The 23,216-nt window shown below is 32.6% G+C and overlaps 1 protein-coding gene across 1 annotated transcript; it reads right to left on the bottom strand.

The window, feature by feature from the left end:
- Nucleotides 1-132: 132 nt before the first annotated feature.
- Nucleotides 133-19,833, bottom strand: Ublcp1 (Ubiquitin-like domain-containing C-terminal domain phosphatase 1). The gene is made up of 7 exons (XM_067276829.1): nucleotides 19,599-19,833; nucleotides 12,837-13,130; nucleotides 3,613-3,711; nucleotides 3,105-3,241; nucleotides 2,906-3,019; nucleotides 1,506-1,633; nucleotides 133-441 (listed from the first exon to the last, which is right to left on the bottom strand). The coding sequence occupies exons 1-7, from the start codon at nucleotides 19,753-19,755 to the stop codon at nucleotides 393-395; spliced, it is 978 nt and encodes a 325-aa protein (XP_067132930.1). The 5' UTR covers nucleotides 19,756-19,833; the 3' UTR covers nucleotides 133-392.
- Between the last annotated feature and the right edge of the window lie 3,383 nt (nucleotides 19,834-23,216).

Genomic DNA, 23,216 nt, shown 5'->3' on the forward strand with positions numbered 1-23,216 from the left:
TAGCATCACCCGGTTATTTTAAGTGCCTGCACTCGGTTCAATTGATACAAAGCTCCGACATCTGGTGAAAGGAACAGCAACTAAACGACTGTCGAGCATCCCCCCGTCTAGAGTTTTAATAAACGAAGAAAGTTTAAGAAAAAAAAATGGCGGTTTTATTATATTTTTTAAAATAAATGTACAAGAATGCGGCGATTTGTAATTTTTTTTTTTATCAACATTTTAAGCATTTAAACAGCACTTTCGGCATCCCAAATCTCTAATGGTGTATCAAACACATAAACACAAAAATTTACATAGTTTGTACTGGAACATAGATTCAAATGAGTGAAATAATTAACTTAGAATGTTGATTTTGATCGCTTTTTCGGTAGAAATCTTTCGGTAATTTATTATTGCCATAGTCTAAAACTGTCTTTCTTTGCTTCGGAAGGAAGATACCTGCAAAATTTAATAATAAATCGCTAATTAATTACGTTATAGACGTACAGAAATTTATTTAAAAAATAGGGACTTTGAAGATGGTGGTGAATGACATTTAGAATGTGCCAAACAATTCGTTCAATTTGAGTTTAGTGTTTAAGTATGATCTACAGTTCACTATAAATACACATTTAAACATTCAAAACTCAAATTGTGTTTATAAAATTTGTATATTTATACATTAAAATATTTTTTGGTAAATTCTCATCAGTTTCTCGGGCAATAATTAGAAAACGTTTATTGATGTAAGAAAAGCTTTCTCGTTAAAGCACTACATACTAAACTTTTCAGGGGGGTAAGCGAACATGAAGTGTCGACGGAAGCGCATTTAATTACCACAGAGTGGCCCCAGAAAACAGGTAACCAAATTGCAAGAAAGTAATACGTTGTACACTTTACTAACAAGTAATATCTAGTTTTATCGTTGCTACCTGCTCTATATCTCTGCCGTCCTGTTTCGAGCACAGTTCGGTTTGCCGAATATCTTTCGCTGTGGCATTGGTGAAAATCCTCCTTTCGCAAATTGAATGCTGTCCTTCAACACAATACATGTTCCTAATGTAGGATGTCTACCACAGAGAGATGCACAAACATTATATTTCAACTGCATACATTGCCGTTTCATGCACTGACACTTAAAATAACATGTGAACAATAAACGTTGGTTACTATTTTTGAGGCACCCTGTATTGTTAGCCTATAACTAGTTTTAATCGACAAATGGTGAATTTTTCTGTTCTTTACTCTGGATATTTTGCCGTATTTTATAATAAATGTCTCATAAATTGCAAATTCACAGTGGATGCAAATTTGGGATTGGATCCTTGTGAATTTTTTACGAGTCTGGCTCCAGTTGTCTATCTTTTGTCGCGTGACTATTCTATTGTAAATTTGGTCCGACTTGTAATGGATGTGTAGTAAAGGCCTTAATGACCGCCACGGGGTAAGAAAATAAATCAGTTTTATTTCTAAGCATTTAAAAATTCAAAAACGAACAAATTATTTCGGCAATATTTACTTACTTTTCCCAATGTTTGTGGTTTAAGTCGTCAAAATTTTCGAGTTTCGAGATGTATTTCAAGTACTTTGCTAATTTCAACAGCTCTTTGTCATGCTGACGGTTGCTGTGGGCGTCGCGGAAAGGTTTAATCTGCATTCGATAAAAATATTTATTAATTTACAAAATACGACTAGTTTAATTTCAATACGTAAGCTATCGTCGTGGTTAAGACCATATTTTATAAACATTTAATTGAAATGGTCCGTGATTTATAAATGCTTTTTTAAAAAGTAAATACCGATAATTTCAGTCTTTCAACAAGAATTGAGCAAAAACTCGATAGTTAGATTTAATTATGCAATTTAACTTCTAATGTAGTACTTTGAATGAAAATTTGGAAGATGAAAAGATTTAACTCGCTAAAATTATTGCAATTCCTCTAAAATAGAAAATGAAATGTAATTTGTTTCCGAAGTTCTTTTGGACTCAAACTTTTATCATTGTTATAGAATTATTATTAGTTTTAGTGATAAATTGTTGGGAAAGTATGCAACAAACACATAATATAAGAAACTTCTGCTTTTTGGAATGATTATTTAAACAAATATTAAATATTTAAAATCCAAATGAATCAAGAGTCGGCAGCAAGTGAGCTTTAGATAAGTAAACAAATTGCTTCGTAAAATGTTTTTTGTTTTCTAATTAGAGTTTCGAAGGGCAACTTGGAGATTTTGCAACGTAAAGACTTTGAACTGAATCCAAAATAGTAAAGTTTAAATTGACCATAAAAAACTGAATTTGAATATCAAGACTGATTCAAATGATACATTCATGATCAAGTGATTCCAAAGGTGAGAGAAATTCCTCTCATAAGTGTGACGTTAAAAAAATTTATTAGTGTAAGACATCCAAAAAGTTATCTTGCACTGAGAAATTTAGAATGACGTTAAAGTTACACAAATGGCATTGCGTACAAAACCTACATTTCCAACTTTGCAGATGGTGTTACCACTCCCTCCCTCGCGGACATTCTGGTTTTTGGACTATACAGTTTTGGATGACTTCTTTGCTTATCACATAATCTGGCCTGCTAAGTTTTCAGACCTTGCTCCCCCAGAGTATGAAACCTCTGGGGCATTTCTGGCATTTGCTGTACACAAAACTTCACTTTTATTAACACTTTAATTAAACCTTTTCCACCACACGGTAACTTTTTGGACACCCCGTATTTAACTAGTACGAGAAAGACTAATAAAATTTTATTGGTAGTACATAATATACCTTCATTATCTCAATATAACTAATTTATATATCGATTCAAGAACGACGAATCGATATATAAATTATACGACGTATATATCTAACGACAAAATTTAATAATCAATAATTTATATATATTATTATAATCTTTACCAAACCAACCTTTAATCCATTTTTAGGATTCATTAAAAAATTTCTTCTAATGTCGTCGAACATGATCGTATTTTTGTTGTTGTACTGTTCGAACTTCCCCCAAATGAGTCCGAGAGGTTTGACCTATGAAATTAAAGAAATTGCTTAACTATATTACAATGATTAACGTAACATACTTTCTAATAAAAAGTCAGTTTTAATAACTCACGTCGACTAATCCGTATTTGGGCGTGTGGACGCTGATCATCGCCGAACTGTCCAAGTAAAATGCTATTTTATAATTGGGATTAGAAGACACTCCCAACTCGTTCATCTTTACTTCTATCCATTTCATATTGGTTGCGGCTGTAGATTAAAAACGATAATTATTAAAACATTCTAGAAGAGTCTAATGAGGTTTAGTTACGTTTTAATCAAATATATCACTAATAATTGGGTTTTGTTGCTTCATGTTCTGATCAAACGATCCAAACTCTGGGAGACAGAGTAAAAATTAATTTATAAAAATTGTGGAATTACAGCTCAATAAATCGACAGTATTCAGCTTAAATTAAGTTACTGTTTGTTTATACATGAAAATGTATAATTATTAGCTTAAAGTGACTTTAATATCTTCTGACAAGTTTCTGTTTATGCAATGAAAATTAAATATTTAGTAACAGATTCTCAAAGTCATGATTTTCTTTAAAAATATGGGGAAAAAACAGGAAACTTACACCAGATTACTATATCGTAGTCTTCGTAAGCAGAAGACAGAAATTCGTGCAGGAAAGGTCTCATCAGTTCTGCAGCAGACTGAGCTGTAGATTTATGATCTGTAATAAAATAATAATGGATTTTGTTATTGAATAGCACAAATTACTTATTAGTTTAAAATATTTTATGCAAAAATTTACATAAATATTTAAGATAAACATTAGTAATATTTAAAATATATTTTTAAATACAGAACGATTCAAAAGTCTACACAAGACAGACATCCAAAAGACATGCTTGTAATGCTTATGCATGTATAACATATGATTTTTATATGGTTTATTCTCTTTCTTTCCACCCTGCAGACACTAAGAGAGTTTTTATTCGAGTCTATCGTTGGTTTGGTCGGACTGGGGATAGCCGGTGCCCGACATACCTGAATAGACCACTGCCCAGAAAATCCTCAGGGGTTTTGGCACCCAAACTCAATTCCGGGTCCCCAGAATGACAGGCCAAAGCCTCGACTGCCTTGATCAACTGGCCATCCCATCACGTGCTATTAACAGGCATCTGCCACAAATGGGAGAGATGATTTATATGCACATTTATTTAAATGGTACCCACATATCGTATATTGTGACTTGCAACTGTAAAATGAAGTAAACACTTTGGCTACATGTAGAGACTTTTAAATCACTTGAAATTTATTAAAATAAAAATAATTTATTCCAGTTTTTCAAAAAACTAATAAAAAATTTTACATTAATCTTCTTGTTGGAACCACACTGTTTAATTTTATTTTGAATTGTCCAATAACTGCAACACAATTTAGGAAACACAGGTACTAGACTTTTAAACAAAAAAAAATTTTGTGCACATCTAATGTCTGTTTAGTAAAATTATAACACTGTCACTGAACAATTTATAATAAAATACTTGACAATATCTTTTTAACTTGAACACTGAAAGGAATAAAAACAAAATTCAAATTATCCATTTATGAAAATTAAACTAGTTTTCTGCAATTTCTACTACTGATGCCAAATAATTGCTAGATTATATAGAGCTACATTAATCTATTAATTAATAATAATTCTTAGTACCAACATTAATACAGCCCAATATAATCCAGTAATCATTTTAAAAGATTGGGTTATTCATTATTTATATTTGTAGTTTGTAACATTTATCGGTGTTCCATATTCTTTGACGATATTACATTCCTTTAACCACTCTAACCTTTTAAGATAAACTTACCATACATATGATCTGCATTTAAACCACAGACTTCAAAACACGCATTTCTATAGACCAATGATTCTCAAAGTTTGGTCCAAGGACTGCAGAAGGTCCCCGAGCATGTGCCAGGTTGTATGCAGATTGATTAATAATTCTTCTAAAATGCAATTTCAAGCTGTTTGGCCAAAGAAATGGATATTTTTATGCACCATTTATCTGTTATATATAGATAAAATATTTCATCACGAAAGTTAATTTTTACGGGATAAGAAACAGATGGGTATTATAAGTGGTCTGCAAATCTATGACTTTCAGAACCACTGCAATAAACCATATGCTACTTTCTCTTTTAAGTTTAATATTTAAATTGTCCAAATTTAAACTTGTACAAAGGTAATTATTACAAAGCATTATGACAAGTTGGAAGTGTTTACAAAATGTTAAGTGACACTAAAGTCTTTAAATTCAAAGGTGTTTTTCATTAAATATAAGGATTAAACTATGGTAACAACTTCTCAGATTCATCTATAACACTTATTGTCTAATATGCAAACAAAGAAAGTGTTGCATAGCAAAACATACTGTTTATGTCATTGCTTTGAGCGTTATACACATAAATCATAAAATAATGTAATGTTCAGTACCAAATTCCTTAGTACAATAAAGGGGAGTCAATAGAGCATATACGCTTACATCATTTTGTGGGTGAATACACGTGACGGCATTATGAAACGTTACAGGGGATGAGGATGATAGTTGAAAAGTACAAAAGTAGAGTTAGACAATTTATGGACCATCCCTCATACATTATATAATTACAAGAAAATTATGCCTTATCGGGACAAATTCTTCAAATAATTAAAAGCAGTAAGCATTTTTGAACTTTGCCAATTAATCTTTGGTCAACAAGGCTCAAAAATCTAAAATTAGAACACCAAAAAAACATTAAAAACACTAATTTAGTATGTTTAATTAAATGGAAACAATGGTTTCTACTTTTGGTCAATTACAGAATATGAAAACAATTTGTCTTACAAGTCTCTTAAAATAAATTTTAGAATTCTCTTTGAAAATAAGCCACCAAACCTCAAGAACACTTAAACTTAAAATATTAAAATAATTCATTCCAATAAAACATAATTTATGTTTTATTATTGCTATCATCATTACAATCTCTGTTTTGTCTACTATAGTGCATTCTGCTACTGGATTTTTAATGTTGGTGTATTTATTTGAACTTCATCCAGTCGTATAAACTGTTTACATATGTAAAGCTTAGCCAGTAAATCAGAGATGTGGAGTGATTATAAATTTTTCCCGTAATTACAAACATTTACTGAGCAAAGACTACGCCGGGTGGAAGCATGCAGTCTGCGGCAAAATTTAGGTCGCTTCTTATGACGTTATGCGTACTGTAATCAGTCCAGATGAAATTGCAATTGAAAGAGAAAGCTTGGTACAAAACAAAATCACCAATTACAATTTGACAAATTTGATTAACATGTTTGCAACTGCTAATTTTCATATTCAATGACTACAAAATGCATTAGAATAAACTGAATTGTAATGCATTAATGAATCTGTGCTACTAAACATTATTTTTATTGCTTCATTGCTTTATTTTGGTATTGTAAATGTCTCTAAAGTAGCAATATTACTTTTAATATATATTTCTTTGTACACAAGCTTAAATACAAAACATTGTTTTTATAATATATAAAAGTACAGTTGTTTATTCTATAATAGTATAAACATTGCTAAAAATCATTATGTTATGGAATTTTGCACAACACAAATAGTCGGGTTTAAGAGAAAAATAGAGATAGAGGCAGAACACTCAAAATGTGTAATCTTACAATTATTATTTCAAGTTTTTGAATAGTTAAAGCTCTCCTTTTTTTCTTTACTGTCAGGATTACCAGTAAACTCCATGAAACCAGGAAACTTATTCATGTTTGAGATATTGTATTAAATACATTTATACATGGTATGGAACAGTGAATACTGTTTTAAATACAATAAACTTGAAAGAATGTAACAATATACACTTGTATGATAATGCATTGTGTAAACTGCATCAAGAAAAAATATAAATTAGGTATAGGGGTGTGTGTGTGTGTGTTTTGTGCAGTCTCCTGTGGTTATGATGTTCAGCTAAATGGCATTTTTTGCATTCACCTGGTGTTGCTTCACAGTGCAAAGCACCAGGGCCGGATTTACCAATCCAGGGGCCCTGGGCACAAATTCGGTGGGCCCCCCTTTAAGAGTAGGCAAATTTGATGATTTAGAAAATTTACAAAGTACTATACTTTCAACTAGATTTCAACTAGGAAGTTGTAAATTTCATTTAAAAATAAGGTTATTGTAAACATACATGTATATTTTATTGTGTAAAACGAATTATTTTAATTTAATTGAAAAATACCTATGTAAAATTTTTTCCCGAAATTTTCCGATGTTTCATAGGTTTTTTCCCGGGTTTGGTTTTCTTCTGCCTGTGGCCCTCATGATTAGGCCACACTAGGCTGTCGCAGTAATAGGAAAAAATTATGTTTAAACATAGTTTTGTGGGGGCCCCTATTTTGTGGGGGCCCTGGGCACAGGCCCCAAATGTCCTTATGTAAATCCGGCCCTGCAAAGCACACACACTTTGTAAACAATCAAATATGAGTTAACACAGCTTTTTATTTTGGTACTTCCTTACTTATCTACCACATATGAACAAATTCAAGCATTAGAAACACATGTTATGACAGAAGAGATTACACGATAAGTTCATAAACTCACTATATATTTTGATAAAATATTCTTTTTTTTTTTTGTTGAACTGCATAAAGTGTAACTTGTAATAGTATTGCATTTTCAAAAAAAGAAATATAATAAAATTAGTAAGAAGTCTGAAAGATTTTGTAAGTTATGACCTAATGACAAAACATTATGTGAACTGTTGAATAAATTCAAAAGAACAAGATCTGTTAACAATAAATTGAACATCCAGACCACCACACATCTCAGTGAAGTAAATACAATATAAAATTCTATTATGAAATAACTCAGAATGCCAATTTGCATTGCTTCATTGATAGTCGATTTAACTATGCCAAGTGATTCACGGACGGCCAAAGTGGTCGGCCCACTGCTCTAGAGCAGAGATTTTTGACCAAGGTGCCAAGAAATATAAAAACAAACAGCATCGTAATGCTTTTTACATGTACTATTAAAAGTTATCATATATTCATATGTAGTTAAAATTATTATTTATTTAATATGGTTATAATCATTTTATTAAAAATATTATGTACAATTTAAATTAATTATACACGTAACATTTTAAATTAACTATAACTATAATATGTATTAAAGTATACTATAAAAAGAAGTAGGAGTGCAACTATTAAGAAAAATTGATAAAACTGCTCTAGAGAATCTGGTTTGTCTGGATTGAAAACAGTAATTTTTCATAGGTAATCTGTTCTATATATGTGTTGTTGTTGTTATGTTGTGTGTTTGTTGGGCCCATCCAAATGATGGATACGATTAAAAAGATCTTGTTAGTGGTCACATGGCAGAAAAAAGTCCATGAATTTCATTCTTAAAATTCAATAAGTGCATATCTTATGTTATTTTTTAATTAAACGTAAAAGATTGATCCTTCATTTCTCTATACAAAATAGGAACTTTATAAAAATCCTGTATCTTTAACATTAATACATTTTATTAAAAAACATGATCTTTTATAAATTTATAAATGAATTATTCCTTTTCTAACTTAAGCATTTTTTAGAAGAAGCTTATTAGAAACTTAATTTAAATCATAATTTCTAATCATTAGAATAAATTCCTATAAATATTGACAAATTTTCATAATGGCTCCAATAACTTTCAATTTTTTGTTCGGTAGCATACAACTAAAAATTATTTTATATTATTTTTATAACTAAATATCAGAATAAATGTCAAGTTTGTTTTTATATTATCGTAAACTGTAATATAAAATAAAACTTTTAACAAAAAAAACACGTTAAAGTACTTTTTGCATTTAAAATACTTAATTTTTGTAATTAAAATTTTATCCTTTGCAAACATTAGAAGTAAGGAAGTGTTTTTGTTTATATAAACACAACAAAAATGTCAGAGAAATTGCTTCATAACAGTTAACAGTTACAAATTCAAATTAACTCAGTTTTTATGTAAAGCCCAGGAATTCACTCTCTACTTACATAAGGAAATCTATTCTAATCAAATTCTAGCCGTGTGATAAAATTGACCTGCCACCTTAGGCAGTATGATTTAAATCTGATCTAATCTCCATAATCTGTCATAGTTAATAAGTTGAGAAATCATTCCTATACACCATCCATGTCAACTGATCCTATTGCAGATTGCATTGGAAACCACAGATTTAGTGAAAAGAATTTCAAAGACATTAGCGATTTGTTAAGAGCTTGAAGATGCATTTTTGGTGACTGATAGAACATTTCCCATTTGAAATCTATTATAAGAATAAGAATATTCAAATCAGACATCTGATGTGAAACAGAATCTTAGAATAGACTGAAGATCCATACAAAATGGAAAATTATCTAAATTAATTTGAATTTGTTTATATGATAATCAAGAAAGTAATTAATCCATCAAAGGAAAGAATAATTGTATGTACACTACATACTATTAATGACATACATTATAAACCATTTTCCTGATGTAAAATTAGAAGAACAAACAACGAAACAAGTTTAAATTCAAATACTATGTTATACAAATTCATGTTCTAAAAATGTATATTTACAAATATTTAATAAAAAACTAAAATAATTTAAAAATGGCCCGACAATAAAATATTAAAACTTACAGATTTCTTGTATTTAATTACTTCAAAATATGCGTGAATCACACTCAGAAGAATTATTAATATTACATTGTACAAATTCGTGTTACTATATTAAAATAATAAAAAGGTTAATATTATATTTTTAAAAATACAAAAAGATTTTCCCGATTGATTAAACTTACGCGACGATCGCCGTTCTCGCAAACTTATAAATTACCCGTCGCTTGTTTCCTTCGTCTATTTATACTCTTTGGCTTATTGCTTTCGTCATCAATTATGCTCTGCCACGATTGTCGGATTTCACGTCCCGGATTATTATTAATTCTATTGCTTTGTCTTTTTATATAGATGTGTTCAAATAATTGACGTTTAAAATTATTGTTTTCTTTTTTCTTTATTTTAATTGTTTAAATTTATTTCATATCCGTTACTATTACAATGGCAGAGCATAATTGATGACGAAAGCAATAAGCCAAAGAGTATAAATAGACGAAGGAAACAAGCGACGGGTAATTTATAAGTTCGCGAGAAAGGCGATCGTCGCACAAGTTTAATCAATTGGAAAAATCTTTGTATTTTTAAAAATATAATATTAACCTTTTTATTATTTTAATGTAGTAACACGAATTTGTACAATGTAATATTAATAATTCTTCTGAGTGTGATTCACGCATATTTTGAAGTAATTAAATACAAGAAATCTGTAAGTTTTAATATTTTATTATCGGGCCTGTTTTAAATTATTTTATTTTTTATTAAATATTTGTAAATATACATTTTTAGAACATCGTGGTAGAAAAACTGTTGAAGAGGGGCCAATTTGCCCGAAACACATATATTATGTGTACAGAAAAAACTACTACAGGTGAAAAAATAAAGATTTTTTGATTTTCTGATTAAGAACTCCTCTTTGTGTTAATAACCAATACACCAGTGTAATAGTCCTATTAATCAGATAAGTCCACGTTGACTATTTTTGAATAAAATACTCAAATTTAAACTTGATTCTTTTTCGTTTTTAATTTAACACCTGGAAAGTGAGTTATATTGTGCAATATTAACAGAATAATTTCACTCACATTGTCTAGCAGAGTTGAGTAATTGTTTGTATAAAAATAAAACAAAAAGATAGTTCGTAACGAAATTTCTGTAATTGTCACACAATGAATGGTATTTAATGACGAAACAGAATCATGGCATTACCGAGCGACCAAATGAAATGAAAAGAAATTTTGGATTAATTTTTAACAAAACATTAAAATATTAACAAAAGGCTTACCAAATATAATAATAATTAAATTTATTTGAAAGTCGAATGGCTCCTAAAAATTCGGGAAAATTTACCCGGAATACAGCCATCTGTCGAGTAAATAAGAAAATAATATAATTTTTTTAAAACTAAAACTAAAATAGTTTTTTTTCATTTTTTAAATAAAATAAAATTTTATACAGAAACTTTTTTTGCATTTTACTAATTAAGAAAGTAAAAAATAGCAAAAAAGTGAAAATTTATATTTAAGAAAATCTGACAGATTAATAACAATGATTTTTACAAGATGATAACTGTGTAAGTCATTTGTAGATAAATGCAAAAGCAATTTGAAGTCTTCTTGTATTTTTTTTTTGTTGTTGTTTAACTCTCTTCAGTCTGAACACTAAGAAGGCCTTTTTTCTTTAGTGAGCTCATTACGGGTTTGAACAGGACCACAGTGGAGAGGCTGGGTGGTGAAGGACAGAACCCGACGTACTTGGATGGACCACCCTCCCTAAGAAATTTCCTGGGAGTTTTCAACCCATCCAGATTCAATCCCAGGTTCCCTAGAGCAGTAGGCTGTCACCTTAACCACTCGGTCATTCGACCATCGTGAATCTGCCACATTAACATACATAATAATCATTATTTCTCAATTCTGTTACTTGTAAGTTTTCGTGTTTCCATTTGACAATAAAAAAATTACTTTGTGGATAAAATAATTAATATAATTTTCACTTTTAAGTACGTATCTTACATGAATTTAAACACGACTTCAAACTTCTAGTGAAAGAAGGTAAAATATTCAGTCAAAGTAGAGTATTTAACGTATCTCAAAAGATAATTCAGAAAAACAAGAAAGTTCAAAAAAACAATTTTGTATTTTAAATACTTGCAAACAAAAATCTGTTATTAAAATTGTATTGCATATTATTTCCAAGAGACGGTATTGAAATTATTAAATGCTTTCAATGTTATATCGCTTGAAATATAGTAGAATTATTGAAAACTACTAGCCAATATCAGTGTAAATGTAAAGTTACAAATTATTTTTCGAGTTTGTATTTATCTTTTTCACCTTCATACTTTGCGATGTAGAATGTCAAAGAATTCGGTGAATATTATCATCATTGATGCTGAACTTTAAATGTTACTAATACAGAGTTTCCAAAATGCTACCATTTTAAATTACTATAATTAATTATCTTATTATCCGAGAAGTATGCGACGTATACTATCTGAGTTTCATCTCCCGTCTGCATTCGAATGTCTTGTTATCTACACCCTCTAGGAAGTGTTTTGAATAAAAGTGACAACTTGTAACAAAGAAGTTTTGTGTTCTGAAGTTTGCAAAGTCAGAATCACACATCATGCAGCATGAGTAATCTGCAGGAGCTGTAGTATTATTGCTGCTCGCTATGACATATCCATTATAACAACAGATATGTCATAGTAAGTGTAGGAAAAATTTGGGTATCGATTAATATGTGCCATGTGACATGAGGTGCATAGTTTGAGAAATTGTAATGGGAAAATTTCCAATATCTTAATGTAAATTACAATGTTTTTGAATAATAATTAATGTAATTAGATAATTTAAAATGGTAGCATTCTTTTTCACAGACCCTGTGTTTAACTACTTTCTATTATTACTTTGTATCAGATTCTATTAAATCTGTACAAGAATCTATTATAGGCTAAATAAGCGAACATAAAATTGTGTAAAATTAAAAATTTATGAATAAATTATAGACTTTTATCCATCCCTTGTGCAAAAAAACATTAGAAGTCACAATTCTTAAAAATTGCTATAAATTGTAACTGTTTATAAATTTATACCTTGCAACAATAGAAATTTAATGAATCATAACAGAGTCCATTCTAACAAACTTTAAAAATGTAATTAACTAATAAATAATTACCAAAAAGAGTATAATCGATATCCAATACGAGTAGCTTCTTTCCATCGCGGGGCTGATTTAATATTTTTATATCATATTCCCTTATTCTCTTTTCGACTTTGGCAAGAAATATATCTTTGTTTTCGACGGCAACATCATCCTCTTCGATATCAAAGTCGTTTACGACAACTGGAAGATCGTCGGGAGTGGCAGTAGCGTCGGCTATAACTTCTTCTAAGTTTCCGACCATCATGATTTTAGTTCTAGACTTAAGTCTAAGTTGTGAAAGCTGAACATCATCACCCGCTTGACTACCTGGTAAAATAAAACACAAATTTCTTTAGCTATATATAGATAAATAAAAATGTTTGTTTGTTTGCTATGCACACCTAGGCCATTTGACCAATTGCTACAAAACTCGGCATTTACATTGACATACTTCTAACTTAGATAATAACTTTTATAAATCCCACCCCACACTATCAATTGGATTTCTATATATCAATTAATTTCATTCAATTTTCTGGGTTTACACATAGCACTATCTATTGGCAAAAATTTAAAAAAATAATAAACTAAATATAATTCTTACAAAAAGGATATAATTTTTTAAAATATATATTATACTCATTTGATTACTGCGACAATGACATAGTGCAAATTAGACCTGCTATATTGTTACTGCAACAGGTAGCACATAGCACTTGCTTGCGAGAAATAGAAAATGTTACCCCATGAAAAGTCTGTGTGTTTAATTTTCCACATCTAACAACTCGGGACTTTTCATTTCCAAATGATACTTTTTAATTCTAATAAGTGTTTTTCCTGTAGCTGAGTGGATAAAACCACCAAACACTGGTAGTCAGTCATGGGTTCGGGCATGGACAACAAAAGTTTTCCAGGTACCCTTCACATTAGTAATACCTAGAAACCAGCTTCACAGAAAAGTCTTCCCAGGGTGAGTCTCCCTCGACATATCACTCACATGTCGTGTTGCCATAACCAAATAAATCAAACTAATTCTAATAATTTTCTATAAATGCAATATTGACGAGGACATACTTCCCACTTAGTTTGTACAATGTCTTTCAATGACTTTATCATCATACAAAAGCAATTAGTCTGGCATTTTTATAAGATTTTCTTGATTAAAACATGTCATATGAAGTCTTTCGAGTGTTAAGATTAGCAACTTTGCTCACACGAGGGGCAATCACAACCTATTACTTTTCAAATATTAATAGTAGACTAGTATTAATTAGTAGTCGTCAACCATACTCCCTTCCAGGAGGAAATCAACTACTACTTTTGGTCAAATTACTTAGACCCCCTTCTGAAACGGTCCCTTAAAAGTTTACAATTATTGATATATCAGGAAACAAAAAGTTTGCACAGTTTCTGAGGATAAAATTAAAACTATACATAAAAAAGTCCAGCAATGAGGTGTATATCTTTCCCAGTGAAAAAATATTTATGTTAAGAAACACTAAGACACATTGGAACAAAGTTAAACTTGTGCATAGTACCATCTGTTATGATATATTTTATTAAAAAATTTTATATTATTAATGATTAAAAAAACACAAAAGACTTCATTTTGAGAGTCAAGATAAGTTTTTAAAAAATTATAAATGCCAATAATGAGTAATATTTTCATTAAGTCTGGTCCCCACTTGAGATACATGTGATCCCTCTATCTCCCAACCCCTCGACTTCAACCACCAAAATTTAATAGCACAAATGTCCCTTTTATACAAGTTATCATGCCAAATTTTGTTACTTAATCTTTACCCTGTCCTGAGATATTAAATGAAATAGATGACAACACACACACACACACACAAAATACTTCTTCCAGCAATTATTTAAAAAAAAAAAAAAAAATGTTTCCAGCCTCTTCATCGGTCCTCTTCTATAAATAAATTTATAGGAATATTTCACTTAACGTAACTTCGTTTAGTTTTCATTCACTATAGTGCAGCGACGTCCAACCCATTGCTAACAGTACAAGAGAATTTGTAACTTGTTTTGAAAAATATATTTAAGTAAATAAACTTTTGTTAAAATTTAAACAAGTGATAAAAAAAAAGGATCAAAACTATTTGAAATAAAGTATTAGCTTGCATTAAAAATTTTAATAACTAGTCACACATCCTTTCAAAAAAACCAAAGAAATTCATATTTATAATACAGGGTGTCCACCATGAACCTGACACATTTGTTTCGACTGCCATATCGAAGTGCAAGGCAGTAATCAGATGTCGTGCATTTCATTAGGCGGAAAAACTGTGCAAGTTGTATAGGTAATTTTGAAAACTCGCCAAAGTGACTGTAGGTGGCATGGCAGTAGTCAAACACAAAATGGCTGCTCAAAAGCTGTATGGTGGTACGCTGAAACAAATTCCGTGATTCAAGTGCAACAGAACTTTCGTCGTGTGTTTGGCAATGAGCCACCCTCGAGGGACACTCTCGAGTTAAGGAAACAACACTTCTTGACGAAGGGATTGTCAAGAAGTGCGATCGAGGAGACCACTTCTTGGCTTCCTCGATTGCCAGATATTACACCCTTAGACTTTTTCTTTTGGGGATTTGTCAAGGACAAGGTTTACACCGGTGTCAAAATTCGTGATCTTCAACATCTTCGTGTGTGTATTCAAAATGCTGTTGTTGCCGTCCTGCCCGAGATGCTTGAAAGAACCTGGCAGGAAATGGAGTATAGACTCAATGTTCTACGTGCAACAAAAGGAGCTCATGTAGAGGTTCACTGACATTTTTAATAAAACTTTTTGAGTTTTTCATCATAAAATGTACATTACTTTACACCTTCCTGAGTGGTAGATTTTTTACAACAGTTTCAAATGTGTCAGGTTCATGGTGGACACCCTAAACATAAAAATTTGGTTAAAATCTTAAAAAAAAAAAAAAAAAATACTCTATTATATACTTCTGGAAGATTGGTGTTCAATTAGCTTGAGAGAAATTAACAATGTTGGATGGTTACAATAATTTTTACAGTTTATCAGAATGCCTAAAAATGTTTAATACGTTTGAGACCATCTCCGACATAATTTTAAATAATAATCCAAATCAAAAGTGTAACATTGACAGATAAATAAAGTTAAAAAACACAATTTGACGTTAGCACAAGCTTTGTACACAAAAGAAAGAAAGAAGGAAAGGAAAGTCAAACAGAATTCATTTGACAATTTTTCTCTTAAAAACATTTAAAAATTTAAATTTAATACAGAGTTCCTACTTTAATTTTTCTTTTAAATTCTCTGACTTCCCCTGACCAACTTTGTACAAATTCCCCGACCCTCAAGTCGATTATAGTATGGCACATTGACAAAATAAAACAGCATTTAACTTAAACAACCATTCACCACACTGGGATATAGTTAATCGTGTATTCTGAACCAATTACAGTGTGTAGATGACAAAAACAAACAAAAACAAATGGGGCCAAACTCATCCTCGCTACATCCCCATGAAACATCTCAGACGGTTGGAGGCAGTGCACATTTTTAAATCCAGTTTTACATTTACATCTATGAATTATAAAGTGGAAATGGTTTTTAAATGGTTAATAATTTTTCAAACTTATATTCGAACTCTTGTTCAAATGTTTATTCCAAAATGAAGATCCATTGAGGAAACATTAAAAACCCCAATGAAAGACTCAGAAGGAGTTCAAAAACATTCGCTTTTGTTTGTTTTCATCATCTACACAGCATTTAACTTAATATGCACATAAGCTATTGCTTCTTCAACTTTTTAATCATAATAAATTGTTTTATTAAAGTAGTTTATCCTGTTATTAATCCACAATCATAAATCTATGTGCTTTGGAAAAAAAAGGCCATTATTTATTTATTATTCATTAACAAATCCTGTATAATACATGTACAATAAGATACATTTACATGCAATCATAATAGTATATATTTATTAAATTTATCCCTTAATAAATTTCCTGAACTTTAAAATATTAATAACAAGGAAAATAAATCAAATACTGTTTTGTTACACAATCAAAATTATTAAAATGAAAAATGACAAATAATAACATTTAAGTTAAACTTATTTATCATTTTTTGTACTTTGTAAATTTTGGGGGAAATTTTGAGTCCTAAAAATATTCTGCATCCTTTTCATAAGCGATATTTCATCATATTACTTTTTGCTGCCTGCAGACAGCTATACTTAATCAAGAATATTGTCAGCATAATATTGACAAAGCAGCCAAGGAGGCTAATTCCCCGATTTTTTGACAAATTCCGACTTTCCATGACTTTTTCAGAACACTAATGAAAATCCTTGACTTTCCCTGATTTTTCCCTGACTTTCCAGTTGAGTAGGAACCCAGTTAATAGCATCTTTTCATTTCATCCTCTCATAGTTTCTTATGGATTTTGACTCATTATCAAGTGAGTTCTGATTAATGTAAAATTCCCTTTGCAAACAATTTATCATTTTTACTATTAAATACATTCTCTAATTAATGTGAATTCAATAAGTGCAGTAATTTTCTGAATGCTAAATGATGTATCCTTGTACTAGATTTGGTGCATTTTAGCCTGATAGGATCATTGCCAAAAAATAATAGCCAACATGTTGATTGATATTACTTCACACAAGTTGACAGGAAAAATTTGGAACTCAAAAATATAAAAGCATTTGATGACTAAATGATAATTTATATTGATTCTACTATTGTATTTAACACTTCTCTTATATAATGTAAGCATCTGCAAATGCACCATTGTTATTTAATTTCATTTCTGAAATTGCATTACAAATAAAGAAATTTTCAGAAAGAAAAAACTCATGAAGATTTTAAGACAGTTACTAAGCACTGTCTTAAAATCTTTCACTAACTCTATAACTACAAAGGACATTATTAGATGATACGATTATGTAAAATTATGCAGAGGGGACCTCTAATCTGCTGTGCCTGAAAAGCCTTAAGCCATGGTCACACCTTGCAATTTCCAGCCACGCAGACAAATACAACCTCAACAGCTGTTCTCGTTAACTAGTAAATCTCCTTTGAAAACCGGCACGACTGCCACATCATACAGTGACAACATTGAAAATAGTTCATCATGGTAGAGAATAAGAGGATTGATACTTTTACAGAATCAAGATTGATCGAGCTTATTCAGGCTCATGCCTGTGGGATTTTAATTCTTCATTTTATCAGAGATTTTATCTCTTCATGTATTCTTGTCAGCTCTAACAAAATGATCACTTTTTTCTTTTATTCATTGCAGAAAAGGAACTGCTTGCCATCCTAATAAGAAAAGTGGCTAAAATTCCATAAATATTCTAAAGTAAAACACAAATCATCGGTAAACTCATGAAAGCAATCAAAATCAAGCTACTGTGATTTTATTAGTTTATTATGAGGTCACATGTTTCCAAGTTGCAACGCCAACAAACACTGTGACCATGACAAGACGTGTGTAACTTGTGCTTGTTGCAGTTGTATTGGCCTGTGCAGCTGGAAATTGTTAGATGTGACCACTGCTTTAGTCCACCATTGCTAATTATATTTGACAGAATATATAGAAAATGAAGGACTGTCATCCCTAAAACTATAGTTAAACAGAAACCAATATAAATGTCAAGAGAGAGGTAAACCAGAGAGAACTTGATGTAATACATTTATAGAAGACAGGACTACTTGATTTTGATAATAAACAAGTGAAACACATTGCATCATGCTTTAAAAGTGATTAGAAAAGCATTTAGTTGCCTTACAGTCCTTACAGGAAAAATTACTACAGGTGATAAAATAAAGAATCTTTGTTTTTTCTGCTAAGAGGGCTTTTTTCCACAAATCCATCAGGAATTAGGCTAAGCCCACAGCAGGAAAGCCAAGAAACAAAGGAAGGGGCCCAACATATCTGGACCTAAAAATTCTCGGGGTTTTTCGATCCATCCGAATTCAATCACGGGTCGCCCAGAGCAGTGAGCTGCCATGGTAACCACTTGGCATCCAGACATCACTCACAACACTACTAGCTATCCACATTCACAATGTAGAGAACATTTGGTAAGATGTATATTCCAAACGAGGGATTTGCCATCCCCAGAGTTATAGACCCCTCAATACAAGCAAACACAGTTAATGAAACCATACCCAAACACGTAGCCCTTCACAAGATATTCACCTCCAAAGGTCAGCTTTACTGCAAACCCATTCTCCACGCTCCATGTCAATCAAGACTTGCTATCACTCGCATCGACCAATGCTCTGCACATAGTCACATGCTTCGGTGCTCGCATCTCAGCACCCAGGTAGGGGCGAGCTCCCACCCCCTAAAACTATATAACTTCAAGCGAGCCATTCAAAGCCAACACAGTCACACAAACCAAATAGTTAAACTCAACAGCCTTAGCAGAGCAATGCAACCCGGAAGTGGACCCATTTTGAAAGACCCCGTCCGGGCATAGAGGTACGGTTTCCTCGACTATTTTCCTCCCACGGGTACAGTCTACAGCTCCGACAACGGTCTCGTTCAGAGGCGTAACCACACCGACAAATAACATCAAACAATACTCGCACAACACACGTGGGTAGAAGTTACTTTTAGTTAATTCATGCATACAGATATTAACCAAAAAGTAACTTTGACTCAAAATATGTCAAATAATGTAAACAAATTCCAAAGTAATTAAATTTTAACGTATTATTATTCTCGAGTCTTCTTTATTTACATTTTTAAGGCTTTAAAGAGTTAAATATATTAAAATAAACGGTAATTAACGATTGTTTACCTTGGTACTTCAAACCTAGAAGCTTCTGTCTTTCGGGCAAGACACCAGTCTTCTGTTGTATGACTTGTTTTAAATCGCCGACTGTATCGTTGCCGTCTAAATTCTCTATGACGTATTCTTTACCGTTCCACTTCACGATTACATCCAAACTCGACATCGTTAATATTATTAATTTACTGTTTGTTTTTTCAACGGCACTTCATTCTTTAAAACGTATACCTGCGCCACTCCTCGGTCGAACGTGAAAATACATTTGGTTTTTTGCTTTTTGCAATTATTTAAATATTCTTATTTTGTAATTATAATTTAAACCATATTTTTTAAAATTGATTTAATTGAGTAGTATTAAAATTATGTTATGGTCGTTTGTCGGTTTATTTATTTATTTTTCTTGCTGTTTACAGCGGCCGGCCGACCGTTCTGGGGAATCCGGGATCGAATCCGGGCGGTCAAAACACGGCGGCAATTGTTATGTCTGTGGTCGCTCCATTGCAAACCCGGTCGAACTCAAGATGCGCTTTTAAAACAGGCCTTTTTGGTGTCTAAGAGCAGAGTTTTGGAAAACTGTTTAGGGTGTTCATTATTGCATTGAGGGATTCGGATTTGAGTCCGAAATCCTGATTTGGGTATTTAATTTTGACTAAATCGTCGACAGTGGCAAAGGCAGGAAAGTCTTTAGTTTGCTGTGGTTTCGGATTCGAGTCTGGATCGGGGAACTTCAGAATGTTTTTGTTGTAATCTTTATCAGATCTGTCGAGTCAAGAACTTCACCGTTTAATTCTCTTTCCCATTGTGAGACTAGGCAAATCCATTATAGAGTCAAAAATATATCCTCTTAGTGCTAACAGAGAAGACAATTTAGAAAAACAAAAAAAAAATCAAAGTAGTATTTCTTAAACGTTTTGTAAGAGAGGAAGAATTTTTTCAATCAAAATGGAGAATATACCAGGACTATGGAGTTGGTAGATTTTTACACGACTACGACTCCGACTCCGAGCAGGGGCGGACTTGTTAACAAAGTAGGCCCGAAAATTATGACGTCATTACGTGACCTCTTTTTTTTTTTTTTTTTTTTTTTTGGTAACTCTTTCCGCCCTGTGGGCACTAAGAGGGCCTGTTATAGCAAGCCCATTATGGGTTCGGCCAGGCCCACAATGGGGCGACCGGGTGGTGAGGGACGGGGACCGACGTATCCGGACGGACCACCCCCCGAAAAATTCCTGGGGAATTACGTGACCTCAGAATATTAGCATTAATAAATATAGTTCTAATAAAGATAGAACGTAGAAACGTTTTTTATTCCAAAGTTAAAATATTCCTCTAAGTAATGAGTCAATACGATAATTTTTACTTTTCTGTTGTTATATATAACAGAGGAAAAGCATAGCGATCGGTCAAAAAATGATCCCACCCGAAATTTTTGCATTTCTGGAGTCAGGGCACCTCGAAATGTCGAGATACGCGAAAGATTCGGTTTTTTTCTTTTTCTGTATGTACGAATGTTAGACCGTATGGGAGGCACGATTTTGAATCGGAGTCGGATGTGTTAACACAGGAGTTATTAAGCTTGAAAATGCTTGAACTAAATCGGTTGGTACACATTCTAACATCCGTTTGCACTTCTCTACGTTTCGAGTCTTCCCGAGTCCAAAAGAGTAAAAATCTGAGAAAATCATTTTTTGACCGACCTATACTGTATAACAGCCGGGAAAGTAATAATAACGACGAATTAACCCTCTCGCTCTTCCCCCCGTGAGAGGAATTTCGAAAAATCCCTTCTTAGTGTACATTCTTATGATGTATCCTAACTGTGTACCAAATTTCAACTCTTACAGTGGCGTGCCGTCATTGGAAGCGGACAAAAAAAAAAAAAAAAAACAATTTCTCGTCTATTGTGCCAACCTGTAACCCGTGCCACTTCGGACTTAGATCGTGTCCCCCGACGCCAACGGAGGAAGTCTCCCGGTGCCCTACAGACTCGTCAACGCCACTGTCCCGAGGCCACCTTCAATCGACCATCGAAGAACCGCATCGACGTCCAGGATGTCCGAACGGCTGATTGTCCTAAAGCAAACTATTTTGTACATAGTATATGTTTATTTTATGTTTCTTTTTTGTCGGTTTTTGTCAGGTACGTCTCTTCCGCCACCACGCACGTATGAATGGACCCTAGGCCATCACTGGCGCAATTAACTGATTGCCTGTGGAAGTCGGCTTCTTACAGAAACACAGCTTCCCTATCATCAAATGTCACGGCACGCCACTGCTCGACACCTTTTAACTCGTCACTACCGGATAAGTCGACATACTTTTGCGGTCCACACTCTGATAAGTCGTCACCCCCTCCCGAAAAAATGAATTCACTCCGCACGTGTGGTGCGAACTAATTTTTTTCAGGAGGGGGAGTCGACTTATTTATTAATTTAAGTCCACTCCGCTATATCTTGTAAGTAGGTCCTCCGCTGTCTTTCTCGGGAATGGGTTCCTTGGATCCTGCCCTGCAGTATGACGGGCAGTGAAGCAGTGAGTTGGTGGCCCGGATGGCATGGCCACGGTACCTCAGTACCACAGTCAGGGTCCACGTCTCGCACCCGTACAGCAAGACAGACCATACGTAGCAGCGTAGCCCTTTAAGCTTTATCTCCAGGCTTAGTTTCTTATCTGTAAGTGTTCGCTGGAGATTAGAGAAGACTGATTTCGCCATTTGGATTCGTGTTCGGATTTCCTTGTCACATCTACCATCTCTTGTTATAACGACTCCAAGATATTTGAATTCGGCTACTTCTTCCAGTAAAGTACCGTCTACAAAGATTTGGGAATTGTCCGCTGCAAAGTCTTTACTAATTTTCATCAATTTCATCTTTTTTCCGTTGATATGCATGCCATATTTCGCACTGCCTGCTTGGAGTAAATCTAGCATCTGTTGGAGCTCTGTCGCGGATGTGGCAATGCATGCGAAATCGTCGGCATACCAGATGTTATTGATGTTCACTCTTCCGACCCTGATCCCCACATCTTCGCAGAAACATTCCTGTGTTATTTGTCTTTGTTCTTCTTAAAAGTGTGGGTGACAATAAACATCCTTGTCTAACTTCTTTTTCTATCTGGCACGGTGCTGTTTCTATGTCGTCCAGCCTAACTGTGGCAGTCTGGTCCCAGTATAGGTTGCCGATCAGTTTGTAGTCATTTGTGTCTAGATTGACTCTCTTTAACGTGGGTGTTGTACTTTGTCAAAAGCTTTTTCGTAGTCGACGAAACCAATGTACAACTTCCTTTGCATTTCTATGGCTCTTTCTGATAAAATTCTCACAGCAAAGTGCCTGTTCCGGGTCTAAACCCTGTCTAGTTGTTGAGGGTTGGAGACTGTTGCTTTTTTTGCTCATGTTCCTTAATGTTAAATAAGAAGATGAATGGTTAAATTAAAAATAGGCTAATTGTAATATAATTAGTTTGTTAATTAAGATAAATAGCTTACTTTCAGATAAAATTATCAGTTATATGAGAAGCATTCAGAAGAGTAACTTGTTTACAATGGTCAAAATAACAATAAATAACAAAAATAGCAATGTTTAAGAATGACCATATTTATATAATTGTTCTGTAAACTTAATACCTGTA

This window comes from Centruroides vittatus, unplaced genomic scaffold (genome assembly GCF_030686945.1).
Source record: "Centruroides vittatus isolate TY-2023 unplaced genomic scaffold, ASM3068694v2 contig_717, whole genome shotgun sequence".
In the NCBI taxonomy this organism is placed as follows: Eukaryota; Metazoa; Arthropoda; class Arachnida; order Scorpiones; family Buthidae; genus Centruroides; species Centruroides vittatus.